Source organism: Phasianus colchicus, chromosome 26, assembly GCF_987193195.1.
Source record: "Phasianus colchicus chromosome 26, bPhaCol1.hap1.1, whole genome shotgun sequence".
In the NCBI taxonomy this organism is placed as follows: Eukaryota; Metazoa; Chordata; class Aves; order Galliformes; family Phasianidae; genus Phasianus; species Phasianus colchicus.
In genome coordinates, this window is record NC_143461.1 from 3,045,233 (window position 1) to 3,067,844 (window position 22,612).

At 52.6% G+C, this 22,612-nt stretch overlaps 1 protein-coding gene across 14 annotated transcripts in view; it reads left to right on the forward strand.

The window, feature by feature from the left end:
- The window catches only part of TANC2 (tetratricopeptide repeat, ankyrin repeat and coiled-coil containing 2), a 182,286-nt gene that overhangs the window by 47,189 nt on the left and 112,485 nt on the right, over window positions 1–22,612 (forward strand). For 10 of the 14 annotated variants that reach the window (XM_090125170.1, XM_090125169.1, XM_031600935.2 and 7 more), the window contains 3 exons: window positions 36–98; window positions 5,514–5,613; window positions 21,791–21,862. In XM_090125170.1, coding sequence (XP_089981296.1) covers window positions 5,547–5,613; window positions 21,791–21,862 — 139 coding nt within the window. In that variant the 5' untranslated portion in view covers window positions 36–98; window positions 5,514–5,546. Of the gene's footprint in view, window positions 1–35; window positions 99–5,513; window positions 5,614–18,384; window positions 18,527–21,790; window positions 21,863–22,612 lie in introns of those variants that run through there. The other 4 variants (XM_090125173.1, XM_090125176.1, XM_090125180.1 and 1 more) reach the window with 2 other exon arrangements.

Here is a 22,612-nt window from a genome sequence, read left to right on the forward strand (position 1 = left end):
ATGCTGCTAAATTCTGTTTGTTTCTTTTCTTTCAGGACTTGTGGTGCATGGAGGAAGACACGCTGTCCTAGAGATTTAATTTGTCTAGACATACCAAGGTAAGAGAATTTTTTACTTACCACGTTGGTTTTTTTTTCCCTGTAATTTAATTGCTCAAATAGAATGAAAGCCCTCCTCAGTTCTCTCATCTCTACACTCACGTCTAATCACCTGTAATGGTGATGAGGTGGGCATTGCAATGTGGAGCTGTTTCTTGAATGGCAGCAGGATTTCTGGCTGCTCCACGCCATGACTCTGAGCTGCAGTGCTGATGGGTTCAGGTGGGGAACCCTGCTGTCCTTCCTGGTGCTCCTGGTGGTGGGGCGGTGCTGGGCTCACTGGGCTCCATTCATTCCAGCTGTAGAAGTGCCTGAAGGTTTGTGCCAGTTCCTCATTTTGCAGAGGTAGACTTGAGTTCTGCAGATCCATTCCATTCCAAGCTGGAATGCCTGTTTGTTTTTGGAACGCCCAGGCGTTTTCTGATGGCAGCTACTGATGTTATTGACAGCCCAAATGGCAATTCTTACTGTTATGGGCAGCACAGGAGGCACTTCCAACACTTCAGACAGGTCAGTGAAAGGAGGGTGATCAGATTCCAAACTGTTCCTCAGTATCAGTTCTCTCAGTGTGGCTGACATTGTGCACAGAACATCAGCGTCCCTCGTGGACTCAGTCTGCACCATTAATCTAGAATTAGAAACCAGGTTATGGGAAGTGATAAAGCCCTGTTCAAAATTAAATTTCCTTAATTTCAAGGTCATTACCTTTCCATGCTCAACAGAGAATGGTTCTGTCGTTTGGCTTTGTTTAGGGACTGACTGCACCCTTCTGGTGGCATTTCTGATCTCAGCATTGCCATGTTGGCAGTGTGGTCAGAATTTCCTTTCAGCGATAGCATCAAAGGTTCCTTGATTTTGCTAAAGTGAAAGAACAGAGATGGATACTGGCCTGTGTCCTGGTGGTTCTTTCTGTGTTTCCTCACTCATGGGGGAGAGCTGGGGAAGCAGAAGGGCTGGGGGACTTGGAGGTGTGCAGGACAGGAAGCTGCAGGAGCTCTGGTGGGAGAGGACAGACAGACAGACCCCCATCACAACAAGCCAGTACCCAGGCTTTTCATGAGGATACATGAAATTATTAATTCCTCTTCTGTTCACATTCCATTGTTCCAAGGCTGTGTACAGAACTTGGTGTAATAAGTTCTGTATTGCTTAAAAACTTTTATCTGGTGGATTACAGAAGTATTCTATAGAATCATAGAATGGCCTGGGTTGAAAAGGAACACAAGGATCATCTGGTTCCAACCCCCTGCTGTGTGCAGGTCGCCAACCAGCAGCCCAGGCTGCCCAGAGCCACATCCAGCCTGGCCTTGGATGCCTGCAGGGATGGGGCATCCACAGCCTCCTTGGGCAACCTGTTCCAGTGCCTCACCACCCTCTGGCTGAAAAACTTCCTCCTCATATCCAACCTAAACCTCTCCTGTCTCAGTTTAAAACCATTCCCCCTTGTCCCCTCATCCCTAAATCCTTCTCCTCCTTTTAACTGCACTGGACCACTGCTGTAAATACCCAGTTCTATTACTTCAGAGTTGCTACAGTCCATTGCTTCCCACTGTAAGGCAGAGCTGTGCTGTGATACAGAATCCATCGCATTTGATTGACCAACCTGGCAGCCTTCTGTGATGGCATCACCAGCTGGGTAGGTGGGGGGAGAGCAGTGCATGTTGTCTGCCTTGACTTCAGCAAGGCTTTTGGTACCATATCCCACAGAATCCTGGTAAGGAAGTAGGTGGGGTAGATGAGAGGACAGAGAGGTGGGCTGAGAGCTGTCTGAGCTCAGAGGGCACATATCAGTGCAGTTGGACACGAGCTGCTGGAGAGGAGCTCTGCGGAGGAGGACCTGGGGGTCCTGGTGGGTGACGGGTTGGCCATGAGCCAGCAGTGTGCCCTGGTGGCCAAGAAGGCCAATGGGATCTTGGGGTGCATGAAAGGGAGTGTGACCAGCAGGGCAATGGATCTTCCCCTCTGCTCTGCCCTGGTCAGGCCTCACCTGGAGTACTGCATCCAGTTCTGGGCTCCCCAGTACAAAACAGACAGGGATCTCCTGGAGAGAGACCAGCAGAGGGCACAAAGATGATGCAGGGCCTGGAGCATCTCCCTGTGCAGCACTCAGTGCAGTGTGTGGCAGCTCAGCTCCTCCTGCAGCATCACAGCAGTGCTGCTCTGCCCACCCTCCTGGCACGCCGTCTCTCTAAACCTTCTCTTGGATTTCAGGGCAATTGAAAATCAGAGCATAGGTTGAACTTGGAATGATTTGAGGAGTGCAGGTTTCATCCTTGCAGCTGTTGGGAGTGAGTGTGGAGCAGATTTCTGTACTCAGTGATGTTGCACTAGGGGGTCAATGCATGAAGGACCAACCCTGTTTGTGTTGTTTGTTTTCCTTTTAGCTTTCAGTTCTTTCATCCTGTAATAGTGAGCTTTATAGATCTCTCCCTTCTTTCTTTTTTGAGGGAGGGCCTCGATGTCTGCTCCTCCTTGAAGTCTGAATGCTCTTAGCATAGCAAGCTATTCACTAATTGGTGAAAGGTTCCTTTTTGTTCATAAAAACATTAATTTAGCATTAACACGTTGTTAAATCTTGAGAGCTAATATTCAGAGAGACAGTTCTGGTGTGTTAATGTACACTTAGTATACACACATCTTAATTTCTCATGCAGTGAATTCAGCTTTCTGCGTGCTTTGTGGCCACGATGACTGCTTGTTTTGCAAAGCTTTGTCTCACCTTCCAGGAGCAATGCAAGCAGGAGTGAAGCAGCAGGAGGAAATGCCTACTGCACTGAAGCACACTTTGTTACAGAGTGTTTGAGCTGCATCTGCACTGAGATGGAGTGCAACAAAGGATGCACGCATCTTCTGAGTTCTGGCAATGGCCTCTCGTTGATTTTATGCCATTGTTTGCAAACTTAAAATATATCTTCTGCTTTCCCCCACCCCCATCAATCTACATGTATGAATACAGTGCATTCAGAGTTGTTTTTTTCTAGATAGCATTCATCAACTTTTGCTGGATATTATTAAGGTTTCGGGAATTAATTCTGCCACTGCTGTGGTGTGAGCTGCTGGGATGCCAGGTCTGGCTCAGAGGTGTCCTTGTTCACTTAGCTGGGGCAAACAGAATTCACTTTCATTTGGAAATCCAATGTCTGCTGGGCAATATCTGTCCCTCACATCTCAGGAAAGAAGTGAAAATTAATTCTGTAGGCCCTGATAATGTGCAGCCCCCCAAAACATTTGAGTGATCAGATGTCCATCCGGTGAGGGCTGGGATGCTGCAGCGCTGTCTGTAGGGCATATGGAGCTGTGTCAGGGGTGTAGGCTGAGCCTGCTGCTGGGAGCCTTCCTTACCACCTGGGGGGGCGTCTGGTGTTCCTCTGAGGCCAGGGTGAGCTGTGAATGCATGGACCTGGTCCCTGAGGCCCCCAGGATGGGCAGCTGAGGGTCTCAGAGCAAAGCATCCATTCATCCTGCACCAGGTGCTTCTTCAGAGCGAGTTCATGGAGCCTCCATAGACACATGGGGCAGAGGTTCAGTAATTCCATCACGTCAAGGCTGGAGGTAAACATTGTTAGCAAACCTTCCTCCTCACCTTTGGCATTGTTCAGTCCAGTTGGCTCCATCAGATTAATTAGATTAGTAATTAGTAATTAGATTAATCATGTTGTTCCTCGTCTCTGCTGCCGCAGCTTCTGTTCACAGCTGGAGCAGACCTGGGTGCATCCCGACCCCTCCTGCACCTCTCCCTCCTCTGAAGGAGCTTCCAAGTTCTGCTTTGCCTGCTGCCTTTTGCTCTGCCCACCCTCACAAGTCTTCTGCATGAAAATATTCCCTGACCATAAGAAAAAAGCAATTGGTAAGCACAGCAGCTTGGTCTCAGAGCAGAGCTGCTGCTGCTTGCTCGATACATTCACCCCCTTTATATCCTCCTTTACACAACCTATGGTGCTTTTAGATCGGATCCACAATCACTTTAGAGCTGAGCAGTTATTCAGATTTCAGCAGGAGCTGTTTGCTGCCTTCTTCTTGTCTTGTTCAAAGCCTCAATAAGTAAATTTGGATTGGTGGGGTGTTGGAGGGGCTGCAAAGTTATCACCTTCCAAAATAAATACTGCTGTGTGTTCAGCTGTCCGCCCTACATTCAGTGCCTCCTTCATGTTTTCCTCTTCTGCTGTTGTATGGAGAGTTATAGGTAAAAAAGTTCTTTTTTGGAGCAACTGATCACAGCATCACAGAATGGCCAGGGTTGGAAGGGACCTCAAGGATCACAAATCTCCAACCCCCTGCCACATGCAGGGCCACCAACCTCCACATTTCACACCAGCCCAGGCTGCCCAGGGCCCCATCCAACCTGGCCTTGAACACCTGCAGGGATGGACGGGGCATCCACAGCCTCTCTGGGCAGCTGTTCCAGCACCTCACCGCTCTCATAGCAAAGAACTTCCCCCTGACATCCAACCTCAATCTTCCTTCCCTCAACTTCCAACCATTTTCCCTTGTCCTGCAGTTATCTGCCCTTTCAAAGAGTTGATTCCCCTCCTGTTTGTAGGCTCCCTTTAGGTACTGAAGGCTGCAATGATTCACCCCGCAGCCTTCTTTTCTCCATGCTGAACAAGCCCAGCTCCTTCAGCCTGTCTTTGTAGGGGAGGTGCTGCAGCCCCTGCTCATCTTTGTGGCTCCTCTGCACCCTCTCCAACAGCTCCCTGTCTTTTTTGTACTGGGGGCTCCAGACCTGGACACAGTGCTGCTGCTGTGTCCCAGCTAATAACATTCAGACACACATACCCCAAAATCTGCCTTTAAGTGTTGGTGTGTCTCAGTGAATAAGTTGTGTGAAAAGGGCATGCGTTGGCTTTTAACTAAGAGAAAGCTCTTTGAATGGGGTATTCCACTGTGAATTGCCTCACAACATTGGGTAACTGTGCAGTAACTCTGGATGGCGTTTACTGAGCATCCTCCAAGAGGAATCTTACCTTGTTAAAGACCAAATGCTGTGATATATACCAATGTGTTACCTTTGAAGTGTGGAACACTGTGTGTACAGCAGAGCAAAGTGCTGCCTCGTTGCGTGTCCCAATCAAAGGCTCTTTGCTGTTGTTCTGCTCCAGCCTGGAGCTGCCACTGCAGTTTTGATGGCTTACCTCCCTTAGCAAAGTGAAATGAGCTGTCAGTGCTGTGAGCCCAGCAGCTCATCCTGGCATCTCCAATGGCACAGAGGCAGCACGCTCAGCTGCAGGGAGGTCTGCAGTTCTGTGCATCATTCACTCTGAGTTTGGGCTGCCCCTTCATGGCAACGTACCCCACTCTCAGAGCAGTCTGACAGACGCTCATTGGCAATGCTTTCTTACAGCTTTCCCCCATCTTTTCCCATTGACCAAAACTCAAAGCGTTGATTTGTTGCCTGTGTTCTCTCTCCTTGTGCAGGCTGTGGGATCCGCACGGCGGGACGGCATCGCCATGTTTCGGAACAGCCTCAAGATGCTCCTTACAGGAGGGAAATCGAACCGCAAAAACAGGTCCAGTGGTAAGTGAGCTCCTCAGGTGTGTCCTGCTGGCAGTGCTCCTTTCTTGTTGTGCGAGCTGCTTTCACTGGGCCCTTTTATCTTGTTAATGAACGGATGCATCGGTTGGTGATGCGGTGGACTCAACACATCATTGAGGGTCATTGTAGTACCACGTTGTGATGTAATGCTATAAAACACTGCAAGCAAACCACGTGCACTTTTATTGCAGAGATAAGGTGCAGAGAAGGGTCATAGTTACACATCAGCAACACTTGTGGCAGCGTTAGCAATTCTCTGTTCCGAGAAACAAAGATGAGGGGAATGGAGAAATGGGAAGAGATGGAATTAAGGAAAAAGCGTCCAAATTTGGTCAGTGCTTCTGCCCATCTCCTCACTGCAGTGTCCCAGGAGCACTGCTTGCTTCTTGTCCTGCTCCATCCAGGTGGGAGCTTAGCTGAGGTTGTGGTCGTGGAGCAAAGCATTGCAAGAAATACCAATGTGCTTGATAAGTATTCTTGTTGAGCTTTCGTAGTTCCTTCCAAAAATGGATTGCTGACAGCGTAAGAGCTTCGAATTAGTTCTTCCATTCTCCTTTGTGAAGCCATCTGGCAGCACACTTGGAGTATTTTGGGATGGATTGTTGGTTCGTGCTTTTGTCTGTGTAAATAGCATAGCTGTGTATTCCGTGGGAAACCACAAGAGAACATGCAGAGATGCAATGGTGATAAACGCAATGGGAAAAACAAACCAAACAATCCCCTCCTTTCCCTTGGCTGAAATGATTTAATATATCCTTCTGATGAATACTGATTCTGATATATACATCTGATTTCCTCTGGTTTTAATATCTTCTTGGCCAGGTTTGGTTTGGGAAGGATTGTGGCATCCAGGTCACTTTGGGCTGCAGCCATTTGTTGGGAGCAGCTGTAGCAGTGTGTGGTGACTTCTTGCTCTCCTGGTTGCACTCAGCATGTGTCTGTTACATGTGAGTGGGAAAAGCTCTGTTTGCAAATAGCCCCGATGTGACCACAGCCCACAGGAGCACTTTATTGTTCCCTGCTTTTTTTTCCGGTTTTATGTCCTTGGGATTTGCTTCAGTTCTGGCTCTGGTTGCAAGGTGCCCATACAGGGGGCTGTGTGGGCTTTGGAGGTCACACTGCCAACCTGGCCCTGGTGATTTGTGGTTATTTTCTTGTTCTTGTTTCTTGTGAGCAGAGCAGAGAGAGAAACATGTTCCTGGAAAGCACTTTGGTGAGGTTTTCCAGCAGGTGGACCTTCCTGTAATGCCCTGTGGCCACGTGTCATGCACCTTGCTGTGGTTCTGCCTTGGAAATACGTTACTTTACTGAGAAATGCTCTTCAGCCTTCGTTTGGGGAGGAGAGGGAATTAAGAAGAGGCAAACAAATGTTTCCAAGGATGAGTGGTAGCTCATCAAAGCACAGCATCGTGGGATCGTGTGCACAGCCCTGAGTGCCATGCAGTGCTGTAAGCAGGGGGAAACGGGAGCTGCACCCATCACTGGGAGCCCAGAGCAGGCTCTGCATCCCACGTCACCAGTTAGGGGCTCAGCTCTGCTCCTTGGGTCGCTCCTCCCATAGGAAGGTTGGAAATGGGGTGGGCAGGGGGCAGCTCCCTGCTTTGTTGTGTGGGGATGGAGCTGCAGTGTGCGCGTCTGCATTTCATCTGCTCTGTTCCTTTGGCATCACAGAAACATTTGAAGCAAAATGAAAGGTGATTGTGGTGATGGTTTTTTCTCTTTTGGAACCCAGGGAATGCAGTGCCTTTGCAGCTCCTCCTCTGGGCAGCTGCTTTACTTTGCAGTGATGCAAGCAGGGTTGCTGAAGCCAGGTTGGCAGCCCTGTGCGTTGTGCCGTGGTCGTGGTGATGCTGGGTGATTAAAAGAATAGCAGTGATGATAACAGTTAAATGCCTCCATGGCATTGCTCCTCCATATACTGCTCCTCTGTAGAGCTGTGCTTGAGGCTTATTTCAACTCCTCTGTGTTTTCTTCTTTGCTGCTCTTTGTGGCATTGTGGCTCAGGAGTGCACAAATATCTTCTTGGCCAGGTTTGATTTGGGAAGGAGGATTGTGGCATCCAACTTTGGGCTGCAGACATTTGTTGGGAGCAGCTGTAGCAGTGCGTGGTGCTGCTCACTTCCTTGCTCTCCTTTGAAAGCATTCATAAAAGGAGAGTGTCAGTGGCATCTGTGTGAACGTACATGGTGTGCAGTGATACCTGTGAAAAGCAATGAACTTCTGCAGCAGCACAGTGTCTCCTATCCATGGTTCATTCTGTGTGCATGCTCTGGTGGCTGCACAAAGCAGTGCTGTGCACGACTACGTGTGCATGCACTTGTGCACGTATTCCACAGGTGCAGTTCTTTCTTTCCTCCCTTTTCACTAAAGCAGTTTGTATCTAAACGTTCGTTTTCTTCTCCCAGTGCAAAATGAATGAGAAAACGTAAGGAGGGAATCTTCAGACCCTGCTGCCTTTTTCAGCTCTGCACTGGCAGGGAGGTGTGATGTGTTTGGTCTCCACAGATGGCATTTGTGTGACACAGATGAGAGTGGAGGAGGTGCAGTGAGCATTGCATGGGGCCATCCCATTGCAGCTGCTGGGAGCTGCGTTCCCTCTGGGCAATTCCCATCTGTATTTTTCTTTCCTCTGGTCATTCCCACGTGGTTTTGCAGACATGTTCCTGCGTGCTGCTTTTATCTGAGCTTTATCTCCGGGGTTGATCTGCAGGTCGGTCAGCCTGCTCTCCAGCTTTGCCCTCCTGCAGCCCATTCCTGCGGTGATGCTGCAGGGTTGGCTGTGAGCTGGATTCACTGCTGTCCCTCTGAGCCACGCTCGGAGTTGCAGGGTCAATTAGCTGCCTTCATTGCATGCTTTCTGCCAGGAAAACTCCCAATGGAGAGCACTGCATGCAGTCAACAGAGCTCACAGCTCTTTGCTGCATGCATGCACATGCTTTGGTTTCAGGCAGGAATGAGCAAGACAGGGCCAGGGGGGGCTGGGGGCTGGGGCTGGGGGCTGAGCCTGGCTCTGAGGCTGCTGTTCCTTACTGAGATAGGAAAGAAAGAGGCCGGGCAGTGCTGGGATGCTCTGCTTTCCCTCCCACACAGTGCTCACAAAAGGAGCTGCACGCTGGGTGTTGTGCAAAGTTTTGGAAATACTTTTTGAATTCCTTTCTACATCCTTTTTTTTAATCTCAATAAGGTATTTTTACAGAGCAAACCGTCCTGTTGTGCCTCAGTCCCTGCTGAGTGCTGCCGAGTGCTGTGCTGTGCTGTGCTGGAGCCTTTAAAGCACAGGAATGACCCCCTCATGCAGGTCTGTGTTGCAGTGAAGCTGCAAGGTGGCTGTTCTGCACTGGAGCACCTCGTCCATCCCCAGGGCTGGATGGGAAAGGCTGGAGGAGTGCACACCAATGGTGCCATGGGTCTGGGGGGAGGCAGAGGGAGGGTGGTGGGAGCTGTGCCTGTGGTGCAGTGCTCAGAGAGGGGCGTGGGGTTGGGGTGTTGACCCTCCTCCCCTCCTCCCAGCAGGGCTATACATCCTATGTGCATCCAATAAAAGTGCATTGTTAGGAGGAGACCGACAGAGAGCAGTGCTGAATTTAGGAAGGAGAGGAGATGCTCCATGCTCCAGCTGTTGTCTCTTTAATGATTGGAGTGCCGAAAGCAGGCAGAAAGCTTCCCTGCAGGCTGTGCTGTGGGTTTCCATTTGTGAAACAGGGATGATACCTCAGCCCTCTGCATCCATCTGTGTGGCACAGCAGCAGTTTGGTTGCAGAATGGCTGCATGGCATGCAGTGCGTGTCCACGTGTGGGGCTTCACAACAAAGTGTGGCATTCTGCAAAGCAGCTCGGGGGTCTGCTCTGAAATTGAGAGGTTCTGGGGACCTGGGGGAGAAAATAGAGCACGATGGGCGAAATAACAGGTGTATGTTCTGTGCAGCTTTGGCTGTAGGCAGGATTTTGTGGGGATGGCATGGAATTCTGGCTATAGCCAGGAGGGAGGTGAGGCACTGGAACAGGTTGCCCAAGGAGGCTGTGGATGCCCCATCCCTGCAGGCATCCAAGGCCAGGCTGGATGTGGCTCTGGGCAGCCTGGGCTGCTGGTTGGTGACCTGCACATAGCAGGGGGTTGGAACCAGATGAGCACTGTGGTCCTTTTCAACCCAGGCCATTCTATGGTTCTGTGATTCTATGATGATCCAGCTGATGTTTGGTTTTCTATGCTGGAGCAAGCCTGGTCCCAGCCCTCGTGTCACAACAGACTTTGTTCCCTGTGCTCCAATCTCACTTTGAAGTTAAGGAGTTAAATACAAATGCACGTGTACTTTGTGATAGCAGCAAACCAGAAGTGATGCATTTCATGTTTCCAGGAACGTAGTGAATATTAAATGCTCGTAAATAAATGGGTGTAAAATCATCGTGCAGGTGTTGAACATCTCTGTCCTGTTATGTTCCTCCATTGAACGCACATCTGTTCCTGTGCAGTCATTGCTTGGAGTGGTGTAAATAAGCAGACACCTCTGTGTGTCATAGGAGCAATGGAAAGTTGAAGAAGGTTGGTGCCAAACACCAGCACTGCATTCCTGTTCTTCTTCAGTGTTGGAACTGTAATTTCTGCTTGCGTTGAAGCAGTCTGCAAGGATTTCAGATGAATAGATGTCAGTTATGGAAAGCCTCAGGTCGTTTCCTTCACTAATTAGCTGCTGAATTTTCACATCACGTGGTTCAGCAGTAAGATTCCCCAGGTGATAAAGGCACTGATGGACAAACTGGGTGCCACTTTTCTCACCCTGCCCCATTGGGGAACACCGGGGCAGCTGAGCCCAGTTCCCTTCTCTGCAGGGTTGTGTTCCTTCCCAGTGCCTTTGCACGGCTTTTGGTGCTCACTTCATCTTCCTGGAGTTCCCCAGGGATCTGTGAAAGGTTTTTGCTTTAACATCAGAGGAGGTTCAGCGTGAGAGCTGTGTTTTAGCAGCAATGTATCACACTTTATGCAGCCGTGGAATGCGTTGGGTTGGAAGGGAGCTCAGGGATGACCAAGTTCCAGCCCCACTGCTAAAGGCAGAGCTGCCAAGTGGTACATTGAGCACTGGATCCGATTGCACAGGGCCCCATCCATCCAGGTGACCATGAACACCTCCAGCCTCAATGCAGTGTAGGTAATATAAAGAGCATGGGTAACACCAAGGAAATAAAGCTTCGGAGCGTTGAGTGGCAGAGCGTGGAGCAACTTCTGCATCATAGAAATCATGTTTTTCCATGTGTGAGCAAGGGGAGAAAGGTGGTTCTGGGCATCCCTGGGTGGTGAGAGGATGCTGCAGACAGAGAGCTCACTGCTGTGTGACAGAGGGGCTGCCACGTGTTGTAAAACCTCTTGGTGCAGAGCAAAGCTCTCATCTGATCGCTTCCTTTTGTGTTTCAACTTCCAGATTTGGTGGTGAAAGTCAAGGTGAGGCTGTGGCTGGGTGCTTGAGGTTCCTGTTGGGTTATGACTTTGAATTTAATTTCCCACACGTTTGGTTTCCCTGCTGTCCAGTTGTAAGCTAAGCAGCAAGCAATGTAGAGGAAGTTGGATGGGCTGAGAGCTGTGCTGCAGGAAGAGCTGCATGGGGTCCTTGGCTGCCAGGTGAGCAGATGCTGCATCCCAGGGCTGTTCTGCTGGGGGGCTGGGAAGCACACAGCCCCCAGTGGACACTGCTGTGACAATGGTGGGAGGCAGCTTTAAAAAGCACAAGTCAGACCGATGGCTTCCCAGTGGGAGGCTTCCCAGTATTGCAGAGCATAGAATTAAGCACCGAAATTAAAATTAAAACATCTGCAAGTCTCATAACCTTTAGTTTGAAGGAGAGGTTGGTATGAACACCGGTTTGGTGATCTGAGTGCACAATATTTGGGGATGTCAACTACTTCTGTGCTGGCTGCAAGCCTTCCCTCCTGCAATGGGAGCCCACTTGGTGAATTCCTTCTATTTCTTTGATAGATGCAGCATTGTGTTGCTGTGAGTGCTGCACCGAGCTGCTGCCCGGGGCCAGCATCACCATGGCAAGGGTGTGTGACCTCTCTGTGCTGCATGGCACACACACAGCCGGGTCTCTGGTGGGGATGGAGAGCTTCCTGCTCTGTGGTTCTGTGTGTTGTATGGAGCTGGGCCCTTAAAAGCACAGGATCACAGCGTGGTTGGGTCGGAAGGGACCTCACAGCCCATGCAGTGCCAGCCGTGCCATGGGCTGGGTGCTCCCAGCTCAGCCTGCCCTGCACCCATCCAGGGGTGGACGCCCCTTTCTGCAGGGCCATCCCCATCCCTCCATCCCAGAGCTTTGTTCCAGGCATCATTCCTGCTTTTATCCTTATTCTGCTGATGAGCAGAGCAGTGCTCTCCCATCCGAGGTCTGGGAGCTGGGCACGATGAGCCCCCTGGCTCCCTCCCAACCCAGGACATCCTCTATTTCTAAGACACCACATCTCCTCGTGCATCTCCTCCCTTCAGCATCACGCAGCCACTGCAGCCCCAGTGCAGCTCTGCTCCTTTCTTTGCAAAACCACAACTTCAGATGCATCTCTGGGGCTTCATTCTGGTAAGCAAGCGTCGCTTTGATGCATTGGGAACCCAAAATCAGTGCTGGTGAATTGGTCTGTAATGCCATTATGATGTTTTTTAATTGGAGTTGCACTTGCCCTTCTTTTTTTTTTTCCCCTTTTTTTCCTTCAGAAGGATGAAGTATCCAGTAGTTACTAACAACACTTAATGGAAGGACTCTTAAGAAGATTGATTTTTTTGAAGCTCTGTGCTTCTAAGAAGTCCCACATCTGAAGAGTTTCTCTCACATCTTTGTCTCTCCCTGAGAACTTTTCGTAGGATGGAATGTATTTGGAGATATGATGGATAATCCCATATCTGTTCTCATTGCAGACAGCCCACAGGCAGACACATGGACCTCTGGTCCACTCTTGCAGTAGGAAGTGAAGGTCATGGATCAGCTCATGCTTAAAAAGGAGCAATTAATTTATATTTGAATTTTCTTGTGGTTAACAGTGAAAATGTGAACAGGGATTTATGCTTGCATTCCCTGCACGCTGATCTGCTTTCAGTTTCCATCGGAACGCTGTCACTGACAGCACAAGGACATTCATGTGGTTTATTCCTCAGGTTGTTCTTGTCCTGAGCAGAAGTCAAACTGTACATTTGCAAGGCTCTCATTATCAAGCAGTAGAAGGCAGCAGCATTCCATGATGTTACACATGTGCCTGCCCATGTGCAGTGCTCCAGCTGGGGCATCAGAGGGCAGGGAAATGGGGGCTGTCCCTCCTCAGCCCACTGCTGCTGCAACACAGGGTGCCATGGCTGTGCTGCAGGGGCACAGTGCTGGCTGCTGTTTGCTCTGTCAGCTGCCAGGACCCCCAGCTCCTTCCCAGCAGGGGTTTGAAATCAGGGAGTTCTTCTCCCAGTTTGCATACTGGGATTAGTCTGAGTGCAGCACCTCGCACTTTGCCATGTTGACCCTCACGAAAGGTGGGCCTTGTGAACCTGGAGTTGGGCAGGGTCCTTCTGGATGGCATCCCTCCCTTCTGCTGCACTATCCATGCTGCTTGGCTGGATGTTACAGCAAATTGCACTCACTCTGTATCACTAATGAAGATGTTAATGACCCAAGGCAGACCCCTGGGGCAGTGCTGGTTACATCCCCACCTCTCAGACAGAGCCATTGAGCACAGCCCTGTGGCTGCATCCCTCCTGCATCCCCTGTCCATGGAGCAGCCCACCTTTCACATGCATCTCTCTCCAATTCAGAGATGAGGATGCAGTGGGGACCACATCAAAGGCTGAGAGCTGCAGCAGCTGCTTCTGTGCATCAGTGAGAATGTCCATAAAATGCAAAAGGTGACTTTCTTACAGTAACTTAGAGTGGAACCGAGGGCTGAGCAACACGGGGCTGCTGTCCTCATACAGCACCTGGAGCTCAGCAGCTGTGAGCAGAGCATTTCTCCAGCCCGGATTGCAGGAACTCCACGAGCAATGCATGGACCAAAGGATGCTTATCAATGGCCAAAGCCCCTCAAGCCAAATTGCTATTTTTACTTCATTAATTAGAATGTGTCCGTATTGCAAACAGCAGTGGTTCCCCCCCCCAACAGATGGCTTGCTCCCTGGGATTCCTGACAACGTGGGAATACCAAATGTGTGGTTCCCCCATTAAAGCTTTACTTACGTTTTTCCCTGCAGTGAGTTTGCATCTCCTTTGCATTATAACTCCTGAAAAACTTTTCACATAAGGCAAAGTGCAGACAGGGGGAACACGGGCAGCGAACTGCACGGAAGGGCTGTGCAGGGCAAGGCTGAGCAGGTGCACTTACAAAGGAAAAAAGACACGTGCAAGCAGATTGCAGTGGTGAGTTGCAGCTGTTGCAGCTTGCTGGGGCTGTGCAGGGGGGGGGGGGGTGGCACTGCTGCATTGCTGTGCTGCATTGCTGCCCTGATGCATTGCTCTGCTGCATTGCACTGCTGCCCTGCAATTGCTGCTGCTCTGCATCAGTGCTGCCCTGCATCGCTGCCCTGCTGTCCTGTGCTGCTGCCCTCCTGTGCTGCTGCCCTGCCCTGTTGTGCTGCAGGCCAGGAAAGGTAGGATCTGCACTTCTATCCCTCTGAACTTTGCCACCATTCCTTGCAGCAATCTGATATGAGGCTTTCCCTTTCTAAAACAAGCGTGGCTCCTTGTCCTCTCTCCCTCCTCCTCCTCCTGTTTGTGCATGTAGTAACACCTGGGAGCATTAGCATTGGCTGTGGGGCTGCAGGGAGCAGGGCTGTATGATGTGCTAGCAGCAGTTAGCAGGTTCCCTGCTCTGCAGCCCTGTGGGCTTGGCTCTGCTCTGCTGTGTTGTGCTGTGCTGATGCAGTGCTGCCAGGTCTGCATTTCAGGAATGCTCCCATTGCTATGGATTGGCCCACGGTGCCCATCCAGCTGCATCGTGGTTGCACGCCGTGATGGTTTTGTTAAGCAGCTGGAGGACAATAATGAGTGTATTTGTTCCACTGTGCTCTCCTCAAGTTGTCTGTCCTGCAGAGCCCTTCCCCACCATCACCTGTTGCAGAATGAGCCATGGCTAAGGACAAGGGCCCCATTTTAAGTTAATGATGCAGTGCAATTAGTGTTTCTTGGCCCAATTAAATGCTTCCTTCTTCCTCTCCACCAGAACTGCCCCATGTTCCCAATGCCAAAGCAGTGACTGCCATAAGATTGCATCCACTGCAGCAACTGCAGGCTCTGCTTGGTGCACTGTGCTTGGTGTGCCAACGTGCTCCCTGTGCTCAGGGCAGTGCTGCTCCCTTCAGCTTTGCAGCTGCTTTGCTCCAACGTCACCAGGTCTGCTAACAGAAGCAGGCTGCAGGCAGCTGCCTCCTGAAGCACTGCTGCTGTGTGCTGCACAACTGCAGATGAAGGCCTTGCTGCAACGAAGCTGCTTTATTGCATAGGAGTTGAGCAGGGTGCAGCAGTTGTGGTTGTTAAGCAGCTGTTGTGGGGAGGGAAAAAAATGGAAGCAAACTTGAATTTGCAAACAAGTCTGCAGTTAGTGCTGAGAAATGGATGTTTTCCTGTTCAGAAAGAGGTGTAGATCTGCTCGCAGCTACGGGCTGAGGTTTGGGGAAATGACAGGCAGCTCTTTGGGGGCTTCCCAGGAGCTCCTTCAGCACACAGCACCAAAGCAGGAGCTGCCTTCCCAGCACCCGGAGCACAGAGCTGCTTCCTTCTGCTCTCAAACCTTTGCATTTCATGGGGGCAGTTTCTTAACTGCAAATATCAGTGATTTTCAAGAGCCTGGTGACACAGATGGTTGCCCACACCTGCAGCAGGCTGACGTGCAGCTGCCAGTTTGAGCTGCAGAAGCCACGGTATGTGATTATTTTCCATTTTTGGGGTGATCGTGGAGGTGCTGGTGGTGACTTCAGGGCTCTCTGGGGATGCTGCTGCAGTGGGATGTGGGGTTTAAATGGAGCACACATCACTGCAGGCAGTTGCTGGGTGCAGCCCAGTTAGCATGTTGGGAGTGCAGGGCTCTTTGGGGAAAGAAGTGGGAAAGAGTGCATGGGATGCTCAGCCCAGAAGCTCATCTCAGCACGTCCTCCCTGCAGCTCCCGCCTTCTCTCAGGCACTTTGCTCCATTATCCTGTTCTTTCCATTGAGAAAAACAGCCATTCCTTCTGCAGCACTGAACATCTTGCTCTGCACAGCTCTGTTAGGTTTGTAGACCCTCGAATTTCTAATTGTGAGCTGAAGGAAGCAGCTCCCTTCCCTGCGCACTGCGTGGCCTTGGGGGGCCCTTCCAACCCCAAGGATTCTGCTCCCTTTCCCCATTGATGGTGTTGGAGCAGCCCTGGCCCCGACTGCTCTGTGCCTTTGGCTGCAGTTTGAGGTGCAGCTGAAGCACTGCTCAGTGCATGGGCTGAGCTGTGCTGCTGGGCAGAGCCTCACTGCCCTTCAGTGGAAACAAGGAAATCCAATTACCGGTAACGTCTGATGTCAATTAAGAGGAAAGGATTGGATTTGGTAGCACTGTGAGTGTTGCAGCTCACCAAATGGAGGATGCAGCTGTTGCACAGGGGGATTCAGCAGTTCCTCAGCAGCTTTGCAGCTGCAGGAGGGCCCAGCATTGCTGCCTGTGGGAGCCAAGGAAGCAGAGCGACGCAGTTCTTAGCTGCTGGAAGTCCAGCCAGAGCCTTGCATGGGCCTTCCTGCACTGTGAGATTCACCTTATCTAAAATCACCACGGGATGCTCGAACAGAAAAGCAGCACCACGTGCCTTCGTGCACAGATTGGTGCACAGTGCTCGTTGGGTGGGCAGCGTGCAGCTGCTCCTGCAGGTTGTTGTGTCTTCCTTCTGCTTAAGGCTGGACGTAGCAAATGGTTTGCATTCCCTTTCTGATGTCACATCAGTTGCAATAAGTCATGCATTCTCCTTCTGGTGTCACATTGGTTGCAATAAGTCATGCATTCTCCTTCTGCTGTCACATTGGTTGCAATATGCCATGCATTCTCCTGCTGTCACACTGGTTGCAATATGCCATGCATTCTCCTGCTGCCATGCTTGTTGCAATATGCCACGTGCTTCCTGCATTGCGTGGCTCTGTGCAATTAATCCCTCCTGCTTTGTAGTGGCTGCCGACGTGAGAACTTGCTCACAATTTATTTAATTAGCAGAGCAGCTGTCTTGCTGCAGACTCCCATTAATAAGCCTCAACGTTTGCCTGTAGAAATAGAATGAGGTCACTCAGCCCAGCGCTCTTGGGGTCCTGGGGTGCAGCGAGGAGTGCTCCACTGCTCTGCATTGCTGCGATAGAACATCACAGTGCGTTCCTGGAAGCGTGGGTGCAAATGGAAGGGAAGTATGAGTGCAGCTGCAGTGGGAGAGGGCAGGATGCAGCAATGCCTGCAGACAGGGAGCAACATCCAGAGTGACAGCGCTGCAGGAAGGAACAGAACGTGGAGAGATGCCTGCTGCACTGTGCTGCATACAACTGCTGCTGGGTTTGGTAAAGCTGCAGGAGGAGCACATGGGCTGTGGTGGTTCTGGCAGTGAGCTTACAAGGCTGCACTTGTGCTTCATTCCGGAGGTGAATGCATGCTTCGGTTTGCTTTTCTGCTGCCTGCTGTCTCTAGGGGTTGTAAAGCAGTGAACAGCACATGGGGAGCATCGCCCCACGTGAATGCAAACTCATTCATTGCTGTGCATTGCAGGGAGCATCATCTGCATTGCATGCATTGCGCTGCATCACAGGGAGCATCACCTGCACTGCATGGCTCTGTGGGGCTGAGTGTGGATTCATGGGGCTGGAGTGAGGATCCATGAAGCTGAACTTGGTTCCTTGCGGCTGAGCGTGGATCCGTGGGGCTGAGCAGCGATCTGTGGGTCTGAGCGTGGGGTTCAGCAGTGATCTGTGGGGCTGAGCGTGGATCCGTGGGGCTGAGCAGCAATCTGTGGGTCTGAGCGTGGATCTGAATGTGGCTCCGTGGGGCTGAGCACCGATCTGTGGATCTGAGCATGGGGCTCAGCAGTGATCTGTGGGGCTGAGCGTGGATCCGTGGGGCTGAGTGTCGGTCTGTGGGGCTGAGCATGGCTCCGTGGGGCTGAGCAAGGATCTGTGTAGCTGAACTTGGTTCCTTTGGGGCCGAGTGCGGCTCCGTGGGGCTTGAGTGAGAATCTGTAGAGCTGAACTTGTTTCCTTGGGGCTGAGCGTGGATCCGTGGGGCTGAGCAGCGATCTGTGGGGCTGAGCGTGGATCTGAACGTGGCTCCATGGGGCTGAGTGTGGCTCTGTGGGGGCTGAGCAGCGATCTGTGGGTCTGAGCATGAGGCTCAGCAGTGATCCGTGGGGCTGCGTGCCGGTCCGTGGGGCTGAGCAAGGATCTGTGAAGCCGAACTTGGTTCCGTGGGGCTGAGCAGCGATCTGTGGGGCTGAGCGTGGATCTGAACGTGGCTCCGTGGGGCTGAGCGTGGATCCGTGAAGCTGAACTTGGTTCCTTTGGGGCCGAGCAGCGATCCGTGGGGCTGAGCGCGGATCCTCGGGGCTGAGCGTGGATCTGCGGATCTGAGCGCGGCTCCGTGGGGCTGAGCGGCGATCTGTGGATCTGAGCATCGCTCCGCTGCCCCCGGCTCACCTCGGCCGCTGCCCCCCGTCGATCGCCGCTCCGTGGGGCTGCGCTCCGTCCGCCGCCGCCCGTCTTTGCCGCAGATTTCCCGGCATGCGTGCCGAGCTCCGACCCGCCCTTATTTTTCCTGCGTTAAAAAAGTGCTTTGTCAGAGAAAAGCACGCGAGCGGCTGGAGGCGCTGCGACGGAACGGAGCGAGAAACGGGATGGAGCGGGGAGAGCGCGGCGCTGAGCCGGGCTGGAAGGCGCTGAGCCGGGCGGGGCTGCAGGTGCGTCGGGCGGGGTGACGGCGCTTCGTGCTGTGCGTCTGCGGGGGGCTGCTGGGGTCTGGGGGCACCGCTGGGACTCGGGGGGCTGCTGAGATTTGGGGGGCATCTCTGGGACCTGCGGGGGAACCGCCGGCGGCCGAGAGGTCTGCTGGGATTCGGGGGGTGATGCTGAGACTTGGGGTCACTGCCGGGATGTGGGGGGCACTGGGGGGTTTTAGGGGCACTGCTGTGAGCTGGGGGACTGCTGGGGTCAGGGGGGCATCGGGGTGATTGCTGAAGTTTGGGGGGCTTTGATGGGAGCAGGGAGCGCTGCTGGAACTTCGGGGCTGCTGGGGTCAGAGGGGGCAGTGCTGGGATTTAGGGAGCGCTGCTGGGATCCTGAGGGGGGCTGCTGGAAGCTGGGGGGGCACTGCTGGAACTTTGGGGCTGCTGGGGTCAGAGGGGGCAGTGCTGGGACCCGGGGGCTTTGTGCACTGCGGGGCTTTGCTCTGTCACTGATACTAAATGTAAACTTGGCAGCTGTGGCTCTCGCTCCATTCGGAGCAGTGCACGCTGCTGTGGGAGCTGCTGTCCGTTGTTGCAATGTCTCCATTTGCAGTGAGAGGAGCAGCAGACCGGGCTCAGTGCATGCAGCGCTGCACGGCTGTTGTTTGCACACCTGCAAGCAATGCTTCATGCAGCCCGCTGTGTGAGCAGGGCTGATTCCTGCCCACAGCTGGCGGTGTTGAGCTGCACGGATCCACCCCGTGTGCACAGCACCGAGCAGCACTGCGGGGCAGCCGTGCACAACGTGCTGCTCCTGCCTGCCTGCTTCAGCATGCAGCACTCAGGGAACGTGCACATCTTAGTGTTCTCTCAGCTATTTCCTCCTTTTTCTGCATGCACGTGGAGATAACTCGCAGGCAGCGTGTAACGACGTGGTCTTGTTCCTCAGCTGCATCACTGCCACCACCACCCCTTGCTGTGAGCCCTCAGCACTCTGCTCCCATTCAGCTGCATCAGCACCGAGTGCTGAGTCACCGCTGCTCAGCCCTCCCACCCTGAGTGTGTCTGCATTGCTCCACAGCTGCAGCTCTGCTGTGGTGGCTGCGTGGTGCCTGCAAGGCCTCCAGCAGTGCAATGCTGTGCAGTGATCTGCTCTCATCATTGTGCTGCATGCTGACAGCGTGACCTGCAGTGCTGCTCCCTGCCTGCTCATAGAATCACAGAATGGCCAGGGTTGGAAGGGACTGCAAGGATCACGAAGCTCCAACTCCCTGCCACACGCAGGGCCACCAACCTCCTCATTTAATGCCAGACCAGGCTGCCCAGGGCCCCATCTAACCTGGCCTTGAACACCTCCAGGGATGGACGGGGCATCCACAGCCTCTCTGGGCAGCTGTTCCAGCACCTCACCACTCTCATAGCAAAGACCTTCCCCCTGACATCCAACCTCAATCTGCCCTCCCTCAACTTCCAACATTTCCCCTTGTCCTGCAGTTATCTGCCCTTTCAAAGAGTTGATTCCCCTCCTGTCTGTAGGCTCCCTTTAGGTACTGAAGGCTGCAATGATTCACCCCGCAGCCTTCTTTTCTCCATGCTGAACAAGCCCAGCTCCCTCAGCCTGTCTTTGTAGGGGAGGTGCTGCAGTCCCTGCTCATCTTTGTGGCTCCTCTGGACCCTCTCCAACAGCTCCCTGTCTTTTTTGTACTGGGGGCTCCAGACCTGGACGCAGTACTGCAGATGGGACCTCACAAGAGCAGAGTAGAGAGGGACAATCCCCTCCCTGTCCCTGCTGGCCACCCCTCTGCTGATGGAGCCCAGGATCCCATTTGCTTTTTGAGCTGCAGGAGCACACTGCTGCCTCATGTTAAGTTTTTCAACCATCAGGACCCCCAGCTCCTTTTCTGCAAGCTAAATGAGCTAAATGCTCCCTGCCTGCTGCTTGCTTGCTGCTCCCTGCATTGCTTTGCTCCCATCCCAGTGGCAGTACAGCATCATCCACCTCCCTGCTGCTGGGAGTGGGACCAGCTCAGGACAGCTGCATGCACGCTGCTGCTTTGCACTCCTGCATTCCTACACAGAAAGAAACAGGTCTGCTTGCTGCTCCTGCATGCTGCACTGATAAGTTTTGGGCTATTTTGTGGCTCCTTGGGATAAATTAGCGCAAGGGCATTTTAAAGTTAGTTTGTTTGGCTGTTTGTTACTGGAAGTGTGTTGTTAACACAGTGCAAAGTGATCTGCTGTCACTGTGCAAATGCATTGAGCTGCACTGCAGCCTCCATCACACTGCAAAGCAGGAAAAAGTTACTCTGTGAATTCATGCAGATCTTACAAACCAGTTCAATACCCCCCATAGTCCTTCATGTGAAGAACAGCAGCTGGATTTGGTGCTGAGGTTGGAGCTTTCCCAGTGGCATCCCATGCAGCTGGGTGCACGCTGTGCCCATGGGGCCGTGCTGGGTGGCACCAGGGCCTCTGTAGTGTCTCCTTGCCATAAACTGGGGCTGTACACGTGGTGTCAGTGCTGTGCCTTGCTCTGTGTGACAGTGCTCTTCTGGAGCCTCCAGTCCTTAGGACTGCTTGGTGCCCACTGTTTGGTGCTCAGACTTGCCTTGCTTTCTTCCTGACCTCACAGCTGCCCATGCATGCTTGCAGCAGAGGCCATTTGTTGCACCCAGCAGTGCTCAGAGCAGCAGTGCGTGTTGCAAAACCTGCAGGCATTGCTCCACAGCCCCTGTTTTATGAGTCTGTTTGGTACTGGAAACCCAAACGCAGAACCAGCCCTTGGTGCTGCAGGTAACGCAGCCGTTTGCCATCCCAGATGAGTTGGGTGCTGCCAGAGCTTCCCTCCCTGCTGTGGGTTCATACCCTCAGTGCAGCACCGTGCATTGCAGAGGCCTGCTTCTGCTCCCTGACCAGCAGTGTAGCTGGGCTGCTTTCTGCTTCCAGCCCACATCAGCCCCGCGTGCCCCAATGTCCCCATCGACGCGCACAGCCGTTGTTTCTAATCCGGCCAGCTGATCGATGGACACCAGCGTGCAATTAATTGTGTGCTGCCGTGCTCTGTGCCCATCCTCATTGATCCAGGGCAGCGAGCAGCGTCCTGTTCTCACTGCCTGCCTGCTCTGTAGCCCAGCAGATAGCTTTCAAGGGAAGCAATTTCAGAGAGCCTCGCGTTTCTTCGTTGCGGGGCTCCTTTGGCCATGGGGCTCAAGGAGAAGCTGCGTCTTCCTGACCTGTCCTCTGCCATGTTCTACTTGTGCTGTTTTGGTTCTCATGCAGATGGAGGGAGCGAGGAGCCGCCAGACCGAAGACAGGCAAGTGTAGACGCCCGGCAGAGCCGCTCTGGGCAAGGTAATGGCTGCTGCTGCTGCTGCTGCTGCTGCTCTCCGTCGTGGCCTCGCTTCTCCGTGCGCTGCTCTGTGTCCGTCTGTTTCTTGCAGCCGTTGCAACCCCTGCAGCTGCAAACCTGCTGCGACCCCCCAGAGCTGCTCAGAGTTTGCAGGAGCTCACGTCGCGTTGCTGCATTGTCTGTGTGTGTGCAGGCTGAGCTCTGTGCTGCTGCTCGGAGCGGTGCAGTGTCAGCAGCCGAAACTGCTTTGCTAACGTAGGAGCTGTGCTCTCGTTGCCTTCAAGTGTTGCATCTGGAAGCAGATCTGTCAGCCCCCTCGTTCCTCTCCAGTGTTCACTGTGGGAGCTGAGCGACAGCTTGCATGCATTGTGTGTTGTGGTGGAGTACAGGAGTGGTTCTTTTGCAGCGCACGGAGCTGCTGCTTCCTTCTCTGTTGCTGTGTGCAGTGTTGGGCTGTATTGGAGCAGGTTTGGGGCAGAGGACCCGCTTGGCTTTGCTTTCTGTTTGTTTTTGGGTTTTTTTTTTGCAATTTTTTACTTGCTAAAGAGTGCCATCCTGGTGGTGTGTGTCCTCAGGCCGTGCTGGATGCACACACCAGGGAGGTGTGGAGCAGCACAGCTCCTGCCGTGCACGGATGCTCTCAGCTCAATTCTGCAGCACAACGCTCACATAATGGGCTGAGGGCTCCAGCTGTGCAGGTCTGAACTCTCCATCCACAGTGAGAGCTCATCTTCCCTCTGTGTGCACTTCCA